The sequence below is a fragment of the Geotrypetes seraphini genome, chromosome 6 (assembly GCF_902459505.1).
Source record: "Geotrypetes seraphini chromosome 6, aGeoSer1.1, whole genome shotgun sequence".
Classification (NCBI taxonomy): Eukaryota; Metazoa; Chordata; class Amphibia; order Gymnophiona; family Dermophiidae; genus Geotrypetes; species Geotrypetes seraphini.
Genome location: NC_047089.1, coordinates 185,164,379 through 185,180,583, shown reverse-complemented (window position 1 = coordinate 185,180,583; position 16,205 = coordinate 185,164,379). Strand labels below are relative to the sequence as shown.

Genomic DNA, 16,205 nt, shown 5'->3' with positions numbered 1-16,205 from the left:
GGTAAGGTGATCCGTTTTACCTAAACTACAGCATTTCTTAATTTTAGTGCAGATGATTAAACTGTTATTTGATTTCTTGTATAAACACTTTAATCACTTTTGGGCTTACAAGTCATATAGTACAGAAGGTATATTTCTGTTCAAGGCAATGGAGACTTAAAGACTTGTCCAAATATTACAAGGAGCTGTGATGGGATTTGAACACAGCTCTAATCATTAGGCTACTTCTCCACTTCAATATATCATGGAAATGCAGATCTTTGTATCTTTACAATAAAAACTTGGATGTCTTAAAAATTTTGTACTACATCATCTTTCCAACCCAAAAAGCATACACTGGATAACCCATGCACTGGATAACCCTCTCACCATACAGCCCAAGATTATGTTCTTACTTTGCTATTATCTTTTCTAGTAGATAAGTATGTCATTCTGGACAGTAGAGTAGTCTCCCCATGTTTGCGAGCCGTGCAGAAGGAATCCACTCCAGGATTTCAACTCCTCCTTCTCCAGAAGGCTCTCCTGTCCTCTTCAGTTTGTATCAAAGCAGGCGATAACCCTTCTTATATAGGGTTAAGGGGAGACTCCTCATGCCCTCCTGCCAGTTGACATAAATCACCGCCATGGCAACGTCCGAGGACACTGACATCTCGATGACAGAGACAGCCTGGAAAGGCAAAAAGAGGCAGCCAAATCAACCTCAGTTCTAGGCAACTAGTTGACTCTTGCTCCCCGAGGGCGCTCACCGGCCCTGTACCAGAGCAGACAAACAGACTGCCCCCCCTAGGCGGAGAGGCTTGCATCCTTTGACGGAGTCAGCTAATCCAGAGCATAAGGCCCCTGGCTAGCGCCAAGGAACGCAATCACCACGTCATGCTGTTGTGTGCCGCCACCGACCAAGGCAATGGGACCCGCTGTGGATTCCATTGGGATAACAGAGCCTGCTGCAAGGGACACAGTCCAGCTCTGGCCTATGATTTCCATTGATTGTGGCTACCATAAACCCCAGGACCTGGAAATGCTGCCAGGCCATCGGGGTCTGAGTGACAATAAGTCTCTAATGACTATTTGAATCTTCTCCTGACGGGAGATGGGAGGAACACTTTGGTGGAGTCACTTGATGCCCACCCAGGATTTGGAGTAACAGGGGGTTTGCTTTTTCAAGGGATAGAACAAAGGTTGATCACCCAGCCCAGACACTGCAGCAAGTAGACCACTTACTCAACCGCCTGGATTCCCTCGGCCAGAGAGGGAGCTCTGAACAGCAAATTGTCCAGATACAAATGGACCAGGACACCCAGAAGCGAAGATGCACTGACACTAACACCATCACCTTGGTGAAGGTCCTGGGTGCCAACAAAGTGCTGCTCCAGGACGTTAAACCACAAAAACTTCCTGTGCACCAGAAAAATGGGGATAAACAGATATGCCTCCATGAGATCCAGGGAGGCCAGAAACTCCCCTGGCGTTAATAGAATCCATGTGGAAGCAGGGCACCATCAGTGCCGCATTGACCGCTTTGAGATCCAGGCTAGGTCTCCAAACTTCAAGTTTTTCATTGGGATTAAGAAGTATATCGAGTATCTCCCAAAGCCCAAGTCGCCCTCTGGCACGAGCTCAGGGCTGCAAGATCCAAATGTCTGCAGACCGTGGCCTGCACCCAAAGCGCCACCTCGGGGCAGTCTGCAGGGGAAACTAGAAAGTACATGGAGAGAGGATGGAGAAACTCCAACATGAGCCCGTCACGCAACACATCCAAGACCCAGCAGTCTGATGCGATGGTCTCCCATTCCACCAAGAAAGCAGACAGCTCCCCCCCATATGCGCGGGAGAGGGGCTGAAGACCAAGCGCCAGAACTGAGTCTTCGGGGTGGGGGGGGGGGGAGAGGAAGGGCTGCTGGATATTCGTCTGAGGACTGCCGATTGCCAGCCCCCCCCCCCTCCCCCCGAAACGTGGCCTGGAGAATACAAGGTACCTCTGCCCTGAGGAGGAGGGCAGACTTCAGAGGGTGGTAGTTAACGGTACCCTCTCTAAAACATCGGAGGTGACCAGTGGAGTACCGCAGGGCTCAGTCTTGGGCCTGCTCCTTTTCAACATATTCATAGGGGACCTAACTCAGGGGCTTCAAGGTAAGATAACGTTATTTGCTGACGACACCAAACTATGCAATATAGTGAGAGATGGCAATTCATCCGATAGTATGACACAGGACCTACATTTGTTGGAGCTTTGGTCCTTGACCTGGCAGCTGGGCTTCTACGCTAAGAAATGCAAGATCATGCACCTTGGCAGCAGAAATCCGTGCAGAACTTACGCCTTGAATGGTGAGACCTTAGCTAGAACTTTAACAGAACGAGACTTGGGAGTGATCATCAGCGCAGACATGAAAACTGCTGATCATGTGGAGAAGGCTTCATCTAAGGCAAGACAGTTGTTAGGTTGCATCCGCAGGAGTTTCGTCAGCCGGAAGCCTGAAGTCATAATGCCATTATACAGAACCATGGTGAGACCTCATTTGGAATACTGTGTGCAATTCTGGAGGCCACACTACCGAAAAGATGTGCTGAGAGTAGAGTTGGTGCAATGGATGGCCACCAGGATGGTCTCAGGGCTCAAGGATCTATCGTACGAGGAAAGGCTGAAAAATTTGCGGCTGTACTCACTCGAGGAACGTAGGGAGAGAGGAGACATGATCGAGACGTTTAAGTATATTACCGGCTGTATCGCAATGGAAGAAGAGATTCTCTTTCTCAAAGGACCCTCAGCCACAAGAGGGCATCCACTCAAACTCAGGGGCAGGAAATTTCATGGCGACACCAGGAAATATTTCTTCACTGAGAGAGTGGTTGATCCTTGGAACGAGCTCCCGGTGCAGGTGATCGAGGCAAATAGCGTGCAAGAATTTAAGAGCAAATGGGATGCCCATGTGGGATCCCTAGGATAGTAGACTTGGGGATGGGTCAATAGAGTGGGCAGATCTGATGGGCTATGGCCCTTATCTGCCGTCATCTTCTATGTTTCTATACTGCCGAGGACGTCCAAAGGGGCTAAAATCAGAACGCCCCGAACCCCTGGTGGGACGTGTTCTGTTCCCGGTTAAAGCCTTTGGCTTGTGGTGTTGTACACATGCCAGGAGATGATCCAGACCCTGGCTGAACTGACGATGTCCCTAAAAGGGAAACGTGTTCCGGGTGGCCTCAGAGGAGAAGTCCCCAGACCGCTGCCTGATCCATAGCATCTTCTGGGTAGACGCTGAAGAGGCACCTAGCTTGGCGAAAACTTTCAGAATGTCAGATAAAGCATCAGCCATACAATCCACCCAATTCCAAATCACGCAGCACCACAGTGACAGGGCAGGGTGAAGTATGGAGGGGCACGCCCGTGCAACGAAGGACAAGGCTGGCGCCGCCTTGACACCGGCTGCAGCAGAATTTTTTTAAAAAGGTGCATAAGAATGAAATCCATATGCCCGTCCTGAACATCCTTCAAGACCACTCCTCCATTGGGAGGGAAAGAAGTGTGCATGGTGTCCCGAGTCACAACTGAATCCACCTTCAGAGAAGCAAAGCACTTAGTAAAACCGCCCGTCATGGGACAAATCCTTGCCACGGCCCTAGTGCAAAACAGGGGACCCTCCAATAGGATATAACCTGCATCGGGGTATCAAGGGTATCACTCATGAGAGAACATTCCTGCTGGACAGGCTGAGCCTGTGGAAGGGACCATTCCTTCAGGGCTTCTGTGATAAGGTCCTCCAGACAAGCAGGTTTTAGGAACCTGCACGCTGTGGGATCATCAGTCAGGTCCCGAGACCCACAAGGAGACTGATCACAGAGCTCCGCCAAACATTCCACATCAGCAGCCGCCTCAGAACCTCCCTGTGAAAGCAGAGGGATCAGGAGAGTGCCCAACGCCATCACAGCCATCGCCCTTTTACACTCCAGAGTTCCTGCTGGGGAACCAAGCGAAAGACTCAGGCCAAGCAGCAGCGACATCCCTATGGATGGCCTAGATGTCGGTGAGATGATCACAGGCATGGGCTTCTGTACAAGAGATGCCTAAAAGAACCTATGTACAATTTCCGGAGAAAAGAAGGAATCCTGCGGCGAAAGCCGCCCTGTGCGCCTTGGACTTAAATACTTGGAGGACTTTTAAGTTTTTCTCCAGAAAGTGCTTGTGTTACACCAAAACATCGCCAGTGCTCACCTGAGAGCCCCCAAACGTGTTTTTCACAGAAATTGGGGAAGGCGGCTCATGGAGGGTCTCCCCTGAGGCGAGAGGCACCACTTCCTTGCAGATTTAGCCCCCCCTGCGGGCTGCAGCGCAAATGTACCGCGGCTGTGCAACCAACAGCCATCCGCCGCAAACGAGGCATGAAATCTATTCATCCAAACCTGGGAATGCCATCTATGATGTTTGGAGCAAAAACAAAACTTCTACCTATAAAAAAAATATATAGATTTATTCAGATTGGGAAAAATCCAAGATGGCCACCTAGGAAAGGAACAGGAATCCCCAGAAAACGGTAATTTTAGGATTTTATAAGGGGGGGCAGGGCATGCAGGGAAACCACCCAAAACCCCCTTTTTAAAGGATCCTCCCAAAATCGCTGAATGGGAGATATGCAGGCAATGCTGTAGAAGCATGCCTGGGGATCTAATGCCTCATGAAGTTGTAAAGCTGGATTTCAAGTCTTCTGCCTGTCCCACCGGCCCAACAGTAGATGAATCCAGAGACTAGTGGGATTACATCCATCAACCAGCAGGGGGAGATAAAGAGCACTAAATTGACCTCGCATATATCTTGGATGCAAAGCCTCCTGGCCAATCAGAATACGCTATCTCCAGCAGGTTGGATGGCTGATTTCATTCTGGTTCTAGCTCCTGAGGATGGAAGGCTATTTTTGCTCCTGTTGCTATGGCTTCAGTGGAGCCTAGGGGTGTTGGCCAGACTGAGCTAACTTTAGGGGCAACACCTAGGCCCACCCCGGTCCCTTCCCCACCCTCCCTGCCAGTGGAGAAGAAACGGGGGCAGGCCTCAGTGGGGAAATGTGGTTGGAGGTTTCAGAAGAAGCAGCCCGATCTGGTGTGCCGGCACAGCTCCTGTGCGCTACAGCACAAGCACTTCTCCCTTTGCCTTCCGGGAGTTCTGGAGCACATGAGTACTTGGTAATTTAGGTGCCGGGTTGTTAGCCGGATGTGCGAGTGGTAGGTTGATCAGCGCTGGAGGGCGCGTTTCTTCCTGCGCATCTGACGCGGCTGCAGAGGGGTTTTTTGCCTATATGGCTTTAGTCTCCCGGGTTTGCGCCCTGGACGAGCACGGAGTTGTGTTTGGGAGCTATTTCTGTGGCGTGCAGCTTGGCTGGTTAGTTTGGGTGTGATCGATTACCCAGATGCGCCACCTGCTAAACGAGGAAGCCGTCAATCGGGGGGAGAAGATGGGTGTTGATCTCATCCCGGCCCTGCGGTTTCCCTTGGCAGCTAGGCGGGGTTCTTTGGTTGGTTCAAGAGACAGAGGTCTTTAGAGCGCACACGATTGTCTTTTGCAAGGTCAGCAGTGCCACAACTGACTTAATGTTCCTCCCTGAGGCTGTGTTTTGGGCAGCATTTCCACGATCTTCATGTTGTTGGGGAACGGAGGCCTCTGCAAGGTTGAAACTATATCAGAGGTTAACCCTCGCTCTCTTTCTTTCAGGGAGGAGGTTGCCCTGGTATTTATAGCTAGTTTTAGAGCAGAGAGTGGTTATTGTTTCAGCCTGAGGTAGAGGTTCAGGTGACACACAGCTCCTTATGACCCCTGGTAAGTTTTTAAGGATAGGCCTTTGCGTTGGGATTCCAGACACACCAGGCACATTTTTTTTCGGTGTGCGGCCTGGGCTGGTGCATTTTTTGCCTTATACGGCTACTTTCGCGGTGTTCGGGTGTTCCTTGCAGTATGGTTGCCCTGAACATGCAAGGTACCAGATTTTGGTGACAGCACACGCTTAGCAGGTGATCTTTTAGACAGGTAAGCTAGTGGCTAATGTGGCTGGCCATATAAGTGCCTGGGTGGCTACTCTCAAGTTTTGGTTTCCTATTCAAAGGAAAGGGGGGTGAGGGTCTGTTGCAGGTAGCAGTGTTCTTCAGATGGATCAAAAAGGCGAAATCCTCAGAGATGACCTCTTCCTGTGCTGTAGGCCTCAGTTGAGTTTTAGTCCTGGGGCTTAGAACTCAGATGTGAAATCTTCATGTGGCCTCAGATGTGAAATTTTCTGTGGCTTAGGCCTCAGTTAAAAAAAAGATAGGAAATAGCCCTATGGCTTTAGGCCTCAGTAGAGGCGAGATCTTCCTTTGGCTTTAGGCCTCAGTTAAAAAATATTTCCATGGCTTAGACCACAGATGAGTAAGATTCCCATGGCTCAGTCCTCAGTTCAGCAATTTTCAAGTGGCTCAGGGCACAGGCCTCAGTGGAAGGAAGATATTCCTGTGGCTTAGACTCAGATGAGAAAGGCTCCTGTGACATGGACCTCAAGTTGAGAAATTCTCCTGGGGCTCAGGCCCCAGTGGAAGGCAGATTCCTGGGGCTCAGGCCTTGGTGGAAAAAGATTCCTGAGGAGCAGGCCTGTTGAGCTGCAGGATATAGGCTGTACGGTGCCTACTTTTGGGGGGGGGGCATCACCTAGGATCCCAGGTCCCTTTCCTCCTCTCCCCCTGAAAAACTTGGATACTGAAGTCCCATAAGCTCACTTGGGCTCTGGGCGTGGAGTTACAGAGATCGTTGTTCTCTTCGGAGAGGCACCGGTATGAGGAGTATTTTACTCCTTTCCCGCGTAGGCAAGTGGCAGTAGTAGTAGGCGCCCACGGGCTTGCAGGCAGGTCGGGCAGCAGTGGACGGTAGAAGGCCCTAAGGGTGGTCGCCTAAGGCCCTTCCCTCCTGCCACTGATTGGGGGTCACTGCCGTTGCAGCCGACATCACCATTGCTGTCAGTATTTCTACTCTTGGAGGAGGGACGCCGCTTCCAGCAGTACTGCCTTTGCCACCACTAACCGGCCAGCCTTAGTTGCTGCCACACGGGTAGTGGGTTGGCCTTGGCCAGGGAACCATTTCACTTGCTGCCTGGTATACCTTGTTTGGTCCCGGCCAGAAGGCAGTTAAGCTATGGCTAGGCTGGTTGCAGGCTAGTTATAGCTCTCACTATTACTCAGAGTTCTTCATTCCACTCCTGCTGGGTTCATTCATGAGGAGGCATGGACTAGAGGTTGAATAAGCTACCTCAGTGTCTGAGGTTGTTAATGTATTTCCTTGGGATGCTGGGACAGGCACTTGTCTCTTCGTATGCCGGGTACAGAGTAGTGTCTGGTACAAGGGGATGCCTTGCCTTTCCTCCGACATTATTCTTTGCTGGGGTCAGCAGTGTGGCCTCCTGTGTCCAAGGAACTTGGTGCTTAAGAGGGCTTCAGTCAGATGGAGAATCTTCACTTGTCATGTGTCCAGGCTGGATGCCCTAGAACCTTGCGATGGAAGAGGGTCTGGTTTACGACGAGGCTCATGGGGTTTGCCATCAGCTAAGGGACGTTGCCAGACATGTTGGTTGCATTCCACAGGAGGTTATTTGAAGCCTGGCGATCACGATAGGAGGCTGCTTTGCACTCATACTACCGTGTTTCCCCAAAATAAGACCTACCCTGAAAAAGCACAGTTACTTACCGTAACAGGTGTTATCCAGGGACAGCAGGCATATATTCTCACATGTGGGTGACGTCATCTACGGAGCCCCGCGCGGACAGCTTTTCAAGCAAACTTGATTGAAGTTTCAAGTTTGCACACTGCACCACGCATGTGCTAGCCTTCCTGCCCACTAGAGGGCGCATCCCCACCTCGTGGTCCTCAGTTCCATATCAAGCAAAGAAGCCATCCCCGGGGAGGTGGGCGGGTTGTGAGAATATATGCCTGCTGTCCCTGGATAACACCTGTTACGGTAAGTAACTGTGCTTTGTCCCAGGACAAGCAGGCATGATATTCTCACATGTGGGTGACCTCCAAGCCAACCAAAAAAAAAGGGCAGGTGGGAGGATGGCAATTTAGGAAAACAGATTACGTAACACCGACTGGCCAAACCGGCCGTCGCTTCTGGACAAAGTATCCAGACAGTAGTGGGAGGTGAACGTATGAACCGAAGACCAAGTGGCAGCTTTACATATGTCCTCCACAGGAGTAGACCTGAGGAAAGCAACAGAAGCTGCCATAGCCCGGACCTTATGCCCCGTGACTCGACCATGGAGCGTGAGACCAGCCTGAGCGTAGCAAAAAGAAATACAAGCCGCCAACCAGTTGGACAAGGTGCGCTTGGAAACAGGATGTCCCAATCGATTAGGATCAAAGGACAAAAACAATTGAGGAACCTTCCGATGAGACTTGGTACGTTGGAGATAAAAGGCCAACGCCCTCTTACAGTCAAGCGTGTGAAGCGCCGCCTCACCAGGATGAGAGTGGGGCTTCGGGAAGAACACCGGAAGAACAATGGACTGATTGAGGTGGAAATCAGACACAACCTTAGGCAAAAATTTAGGATGGGTGCGAAGAACCACCTTGTCATGATGGAACACAGTAAAAGGTGGATCCGCAACCAAAGCCTGCAGCTCACTAATCCGACGAGCGGATGTGAGCGCAATCAAAAAGACCACTTTCCAAGTGAGAAACTTAAGATGAGATTTATCAAGAGGCTCAAAAGGAGGCCTCATCAGCTGAGCTAAGACCACATTAAGATCCCAAACTACAGGAGGAGGTTTCAGAGGAGGATGGACATTCCCGAGACCCCTCATGAAACGAGTTACCAGGGGATGAAGAGAGAGAGATCGACCCTCGAGATGCCGATGGAACGCCGCAATGGCACTGAGATGCACCCGAATGGAAGTCGTCTTCAGTCCAGACTGAGATAGATGCAACAAATAGTCCAGCACCGAAGACACGGGCACTGAACTCGGGTCCAGATGGTTCGAGGAACACCAGGATGAAAATCTGGTCCATTTCTGGGAATAACAGAGCCGAGTCGAGACCTTGCGCGAGGCTTCCAAAATCTCCCTCACCGACTGAGAAACAGGAATCGAAGTCAAGGGGAAAGGAACCAAGCGGTCAGATGTAAAGACTGCAGATTGGGATGTAACAGCGAACCCCGACTCTGAGACAGCAGAGAGGGAAAGACAGGCAGAAGCAGAGGCTCCCTGACACTGAGTTGAAGAAGCAGGGAGAACCAATGCTGTCTTGGCCAACGAGGCGCAATGAGAATCATAGTGGCTCTGGTCGATTTGAGATGTACCAGCGTTCTCAAGATCAGAGGAAAAGGAGGGAACGCATAAAGGAACCTCCCCTCCCAATCGAGAAGGAAGGCATCGGCCTCGAGACGGTCCCGGGAATACATCCGGGAACAGTAGAGGGGTAGTTTGTGAGTCTCCGGGGAGGCAAACAGATCCACCTGAGGTGTCCCCCAGCGGTCGAAGACCTCGCGTAGAACCCGGGCGTTCAGCGACCACTCGTGCGGCTGGAGAAGACGACTGAGTTTGTCTGCCAGACAGTTCTTCTCTCCCTGGATGTAAACCGCACGCAGGAACATGTTCTAGGAGACGGCCCATTCCCAAAGGCGCAGGGCCTCCTGGCATAGAGGCCAAGAGCCCGTCCCCCCTTGTTTGTTTACATAATACATTGCCACCTGGTTGTCCGTCCGCACGAGCACTACTTGATCGTGCAGTAGGTGGCAGAAAGCTCGTGCAGCCAGAAAAATGGCACGAAGCTCCAACACATTGATGTGACAACGACGGTCCTCGGCCGACCATAGGCCCTGCGTTCGCAGACCGTCGAGATGTGCCCCCCACGCGTACTCCGAGGAGTCCGTGGTCAGGACCTTGCGGCATGGAGGAACGAGAAACAGCAAACCTCTGGAAAGACTGGAAGAGTCGGTCCACCAACGGAGCGAGCGTTTCAAAGAAGGAGTCACTGCTATCGGACAAGAGACTGGGTCGCGATCCTGTCGCCATTGAGAGGCCAGAGTCCACTGAGGAAGCCTCAGATGCAAGCGAGCGAAGGGAGTGACGTGGACCGTTGATGCCATGTGGCCCAGAAGGATCATCATACGCTGAGCCGACACCACGGATAGCTTCAATACTTGGCGACCTAACCGAAGCAAGGCCTCCCTCCGAGGAGGGGGGAGGAAAGAGCGGAGGCGAACCGTGTCCAGCACGGCGCCGATAAACTGTAGAGACTGAGCCGGGCATAACTGAGACTTGGGAAAGTTCACTTCGAACCCTAGTCGTTGAAGTAAGATGATAGTCTGTTGGGTCGCTAAGATAACTCCCTCCCTGGTCGGGGCCTTGATCAGCCAATCGTCCAGGTAGGGAAAGACCTGCAGCCCCCGAGAGCGCAGGGCTGCCGCGACTACCACCATACACTTGGTGAACACCCGAGGGGACGACGCCAGACCAAAGGGAAGGACCCGATACTGAAGGTGCAACTCTCCCACCTGGAACCGTAAGAACTTGCGGAAAGCGGGATGCACCGGAACATGGGTATATGCTTCCTTCAAGTCCAGGGAGCACATCCAATCCCCTTCCTCCAACAGGGGGTACAAAACCGGAAGCGATAGCATACGGAACTTCTCCCGGACCAGGAACTTGTTGAGCTTCCGGAGGTCCAAAATGGGGCGCAAATCCCCGGTCTTTTTCGGGACCAAAAAGTAACGGGAGTAAAACCCTCGACCTCGCTGGTCTGAAGGGACCGGCTCCACTGCTCGTAGGTTCAACAAGGCCCTGGCCTCGACCAGGAGAAGGGGCAACTGGCTCCGATTGGACGGGCAAGCGCTGGGCGGCCTGTCCGGAGGCTGTGATAAGAAGTTTAGTGAATAGCCCTCGGAGACGGTCAGGAGCACCCATGCGTCGGATGTAATCTCGGTCCAAGCCCCGGAAAAGGACCTGAGTCGACCCCCGATGGGGAGGGGGTTCGGCGATATCGCGGAGGGGGCCCACCCCCAACCGCAGATCCCGTCAAAAAGACGGCGCAGGGCTTGGATGCTCCCTGCGCTGGGGGTTTAGACTGACCTCCCCTACCCTGTTGGGGTGGACGTCGGGGCGGAGGTCTCGAGAAGGCCGGCATAGATTTTTGCGGATATCTTCTCGGGGCCTGACGAAAAGGTTTTTGCGGCGGGGCCTTAGGTTTGGGGCGGACCAGGGAGGCCAGAGAACGCTCCTGCTCTGACAGACGCTTGGTCGCCGCCTCCAGGGAGTCGTCGAACAGCTCAGACCCCACACAGGGCAAGTTCGCCAAACGCTCCTGCAAGTTGGAGTCCATCTCGAGGGTGCGGAGCCACGCCAGCCGGCGCATAGCCACCACACAGGCCGACACCCTCGAGGCGTGCTCAAAGGCGTCGTACACAGCGTGGAAAAGGTACAAGCGCAATTGCGACAGCTGTGACATAAAAGTGGCGAACTTCTCCCTGTGGGAATCAGGCATGACTTCCCTAAAAGATGGAAGGTCCTTCACCATGGTACGCAAGAAGGACGAATAGGAAAATGCATAATTTAAGACCCTGGTCGCCATCTGAGAGTTAGCGTAGAGGCGACGACCAAATTTGTCAAGGGTCCAACCTTCCCTCCCCGGCGGGACCGCTGCCGACACCCTGGCAGGTTGAGACTTCTTAAGCGCCGACTCCACCAGGAGCGATTGGTGGGAGAGTTGCGCCTTCTCGAACCCCTTAGGAGGGAGGGTCCGGTATTTCGACTCCATCTTGGACGGCACCATCGTGACTGTAAGAGGGGTCTCCAAATTTCTCAGTAAGGTCTGATGAAGCACCTTATTCAGCGGAAGGCGAGGGGATTCCCGAGGGGGAGCCGGAAGATCCTGCTCTTCCAAAAACTCCTTGGTGTAGTGGGAACCTGCCAACAAGTCCACTCCCAAAGCCCCCGCCATATCCTGCACAAACCGGGAGAATGACGAAGGTCTGGCAGGCGGAGAAGGAGACCGCGATTTCCCCGCCGAGCCGAAAGGGGAGGCCTCGCGGGAATACCTCGGCTCTCTACCGGACCCCGATCCCCATGAGGCACGCTCCCGGGACCTCGAGGGGATCGGGGACCGAGTATGCCTGAGAGGAGCCTCGGGGGAACCCCCCGAGGTACGAGGAATCGAGGCCCGTCCCTTCCGCCTCGGCGAGGAGGTACGGGAACCTTCCCCGACCGGGGAGCGGAAAAGGCTGGGGTTATCCAGTCGGAGCTCCGAGACCTGTAAGGTCTCGCCCCCGAGCGGCGACGAACGACCGCGCCTCCGAGGCGAGGCGCGAGATCGCTTCGCCTTCCTCGGACGGCGCCTCGTCCGAGGCCTGCCCGAAGGCGAGGAGCCTCTCAAGGACCTCGAAGAAGAAGAGGACGAGAGTCTCCGCACCCGGCGCATCTTATCACGGGGCTGCACGCTACGCTCAGGTAGTCCCCCCGATGCCGGATCCGAGGGCAAGGCCGAGGGCGAGGCAGTACGAACCTCGGGGGCCGAAGTGCCCAAGGCCGAGGTCGCCAACTGCGGGGCAGCCGAGACCGAAGCAGTCGAGGTCGAAGCCTGCTGCAGGTGCTCAATGGCCCCAGACAGCTCCGAGGCGATCAAAGCCCGGAGTAAGTCTTGGAAGTCCGGGATAGTCATCCCCGGTGGTAACACCTGTCGATGCTCCTCAGAGGGCGACCTCGGTCTCGTGTATTCCCTCGGGGCAATCGACTTTGATACCTTGGGCTGGGCGGAGGAAGACCCTCCCGCCGTCGAAGAGCCCGAGGATGGCTTCTTAGTCGAACCTGGAGCTGAGGAGGGAAGTGGAGACTTACCCGAGGTCGGCTTGGACGAGGCAACAGGCTTCGGCGGGGCCGAAGGTCGAGGCGAAGCCGAGGGGCCCGAGGCCGAGGTCAAGGCCGGGGCCGAAGCCGAGGCCGAACTCGAGGCCTTCCCGGTCGGGGACTCAACGGCGAAAAGTTCCGCCATGCGGGCCTTGCGACGTTCGAGAGCCCGCTTTTGAAAAGTGGCACACCTGGCACAAGAGTCTGTCGGGTGTTGGGGCCCCAAACACCTCAAGCAGCACCGATGAGGGTCAGTAATCGACAGGAGTCGGTCGCACCGACCGCACTTCTTAAATCCCGTCACGGGCTGGGACATGGGCCCAAAAAGCAGCAGAGAACAGGCGAGGTCCCACGGCCGCAGCTACCGGGAGCCCCTGGAGCTACCGAAAAAATTAACTTTTTTTTTTTTTATCAGAAGAACGAACAATCAAGGAAGAAAACAACAAAACGCAGCGACCGCGTCGATTAAGTAGGACACAGCCGCGGCGACAGAAGGCAAAGCAGAGCACAATTTTCCACAGGGCTTCTGGCTCCGCGGATGAAATTGAACTGAGGACCACGAGGTGGGGATGCGCCCTCTAGTGGGCAGGAAGGCTAGCACATGCGTGGTGCAGTGTGCAAACTTGAAACTTCAATCAAGTTTGCTTGAAAAGCTGTCCGCGCGGGGCTCCGTAGATGACGTCACCCACATGTGAGAATATATGCCTGCTTGTCCAGGGATAATAAGCCCTAGCAGGATAGCCGGCAGTTTCCCTTCCCTCCCTCCCATCCCTCGTGCAGCAGAACCTTTGAGCAAGCACCGCCCCCCCCCCCCCAGCACTCGCTCAAGGGTTCTGCTGCACAAGGGATGGGAGGGAGAGGAAGCTGGGTAAGGGTCCTGCTGCACAAGGGATGGGAGGGAGGGTAGAATAGAAGCTGGGCAAAGGTTCTGCTGCACAAGGGATAGGAGGGAGGAAAGGGAAGCTGGGCAAGCATCCTGCTGCATGAGGGATGGGAGGGAGGCTAGGATAGGATAGAAGCTGCACATGTGGGGAAGAGAAAGGAAAGAGGAAGAATTGGGGTGAAGGAGAGGAAGGGAGATATCATGTACATACCCCGAAAATAAGACCTAGTGCCTTTTTTGGGCCTAAAATTAGTATAAGACACTTATTTTCAGGGAAACACGGTATTCGTGGAGGTACACAGTAGCTGGGGTTTTCCACAGCATGGTGCTCTTAGGTGAGGATTGCTCCTGCACACATGGGCTAGAGGGGTTACCCTCTGTATATTCATAGGATATATACTCTCTAGGAGTCATAAGAACATAAGCAATGCCTCCACTGGGTCAGACCCGAGGTCCATCGTGCTCAGCAGTCCGCTCACGCAGTAGTCCTATCTTGTTGGACGTGCTGCAGGACAGTTCACTTGTTTATTTCCCTCCCTACATTTGGAGACTGCTTTGGTACATCCTACTAGTCTCTGGATTCATCTGCTATTGATGACAAGGAAGGTAAAATTATGTCCTTACCTGATAATTTTCTTTCCTTTAGTCACAGCAGATGAATCCAGAACCCCACTTGGTGCAAGGTTTGTCGCTCTCAGGAGCAGTTTGGTCTTGCCTTTAGACTGAAATTGCAGTCTCGATTTTGAAGCATCAATGTTTAATACGGTTTATGTGATTTACTTTTGTGCTTTATTTCAACTGCTTTGAAAAGACCTATACTGATTGGCCAGGAGGCTGTGCATTCAAGATATACCCGAGATCAATTTAGTGCTCTCTATCTCCCCCTGTCGCTTACTATCCTTGCTCAGAAATATCAGTATTGAGGTTACAACTCCATATAAAACAACAATTAAAATTAAAAATAAAACTGTAAAATAACTTTACATACACATAAGAATTCATGTTCTGTTCAATAAATGCCCATAGTCTGGCCACACAAAAAAATAATTCACTGTGTCGGTCACAAATCATTTCTTTTTAAGTAAGGCCAGAAAAGTAAACTGCAGTCACCCCCTCCCCCTTTCTTTAGAGCTCATTTGTCATGTGTATATGATGTCACAGGGTCGCATTGTTTGCATCGCAATTCACGGCCCAAGAAGCCGCACAGCCTCAATGGATTTGTATGCTGTACATATGACCGTGCGTGATCCCAGCGTTGTTAACCATATCTATTAGCAATGCTAACTTTCCGCATTCCCCGAAGAGAACAGATATCTCTTTTCTGCTGTTTATATTACATTTTTTTACCACAATGCTTTGCGGGCAGCACATTCAATACCCGTCAATGACATGTGCGAATAAACCCTGTAGTAAAGGGCGAAGAGCTAGTGCATGCGTAAATTGCATCAATAATCAACAAGGATACTCTGTACATGCGTTTCAATCACTCTTACAGCGATCCATGGGATCGCTATAGGGCGTGTGTCCGATCAGATCATTTGCATGTAGAATCGGTTGTGAATCGGTCACTCAACAAGAATTGCCCAACAATGATCCAGTCGGCAAGTTTAGTGAATCGGGGCCAAAGTTCCAAGGATTTTAAGTAAGTTGTACAAATCCTCTCTTAAGTTGGTATGGCTAGGTAGACTAGATAAGGCCATATGACTTATCTGTTTATCTGCTGTTATTTTCTGTGTTTTAAAAATTTTAAATTGCAGCTTCACATCACCACCTACCCTTTAAGTATCTGAATTACTTAAAATATGATCCAGCATTAGCACCAAAGCAGAAATTGGCTAGAATGCTGTGTCTTAACAAAACTAAGATACTTACAAACCATTAACAATACTTGAAAAAAAAAAAACCAACCCAAACAACATTTCTTACCTTGCGTAGAATGAACATGCGGACAAGGAAGAACAGAAGAGCAGACATGATACCCGAAAGAAGAGGCGAGATAAACCAGGACAACACTAGTAAAAAAAAAAAAAAGAGAAAAATTACCAACAAAGAGAGGATTCACATTTGTTTAGTTGAGAAAACCTGAAAACGTTTTTAAAAAATTAAGATTGACTTACCAATTTTAAGCAGCTCTATCCACCTGACTCCTTCTTGTCCTTTGGCCACCAGAGAGAAGCCAATAGTGGCTCCCACAATACAATGAGTACCAGAAATGGGAAGCTTCAAAAATGAAGCAACTAGCTGCCATACAGCTGAACCTACAGGAAGAAGTGAGGAGGAATGGTGGAAAAAGCATTTCAATTTATGTATATATGTTTTGCATATGATAAAAGGCAACTGAAATGGTGAGATTTAGTCATATCTATTAATTTCCTTTAGTCTGACTACAACACCCTCTCCCTCAGCAGATAGAGCTAGAGAAACCAATTTTTACCAGTGACATCTCTGAAAAACTTCAGTATAGCTCTGCCAAACTGATCCCTTA

General features: G+C 51.7%; 1 protein-coding gene across 3 annotated transcripts in view; it reads right to left on the bottom strand.

Annotated features, from left to right (window-relative positions):
* SLC20A1 (solute carrier family 20 member 1) overlaps positions 1–16,205 on the bottom strand; it is a 140,606-nt gene that overhangs the window by 83,772 nt on the left and 40,629 nt on the right. For all 3 annotated transcript variants that reach the window (XM_033949292.1, XM_033949293.1, XM_033949291.1), the window contains 2 exons: positions 15,838–15,978; positions 15,647–15,732 (listed from right to left, as the gene is read on the bottom strand). In XM_033949292.1, the coding sequence (XP_033805183.1) occupies positions 15,647–15,732; positions 15,838–15,978 (227 nt within the window). The remainder of the gene's footprint in view (positions 1–15,646; positions 15,733–15,837; positions 15,979–16,205) is intronic.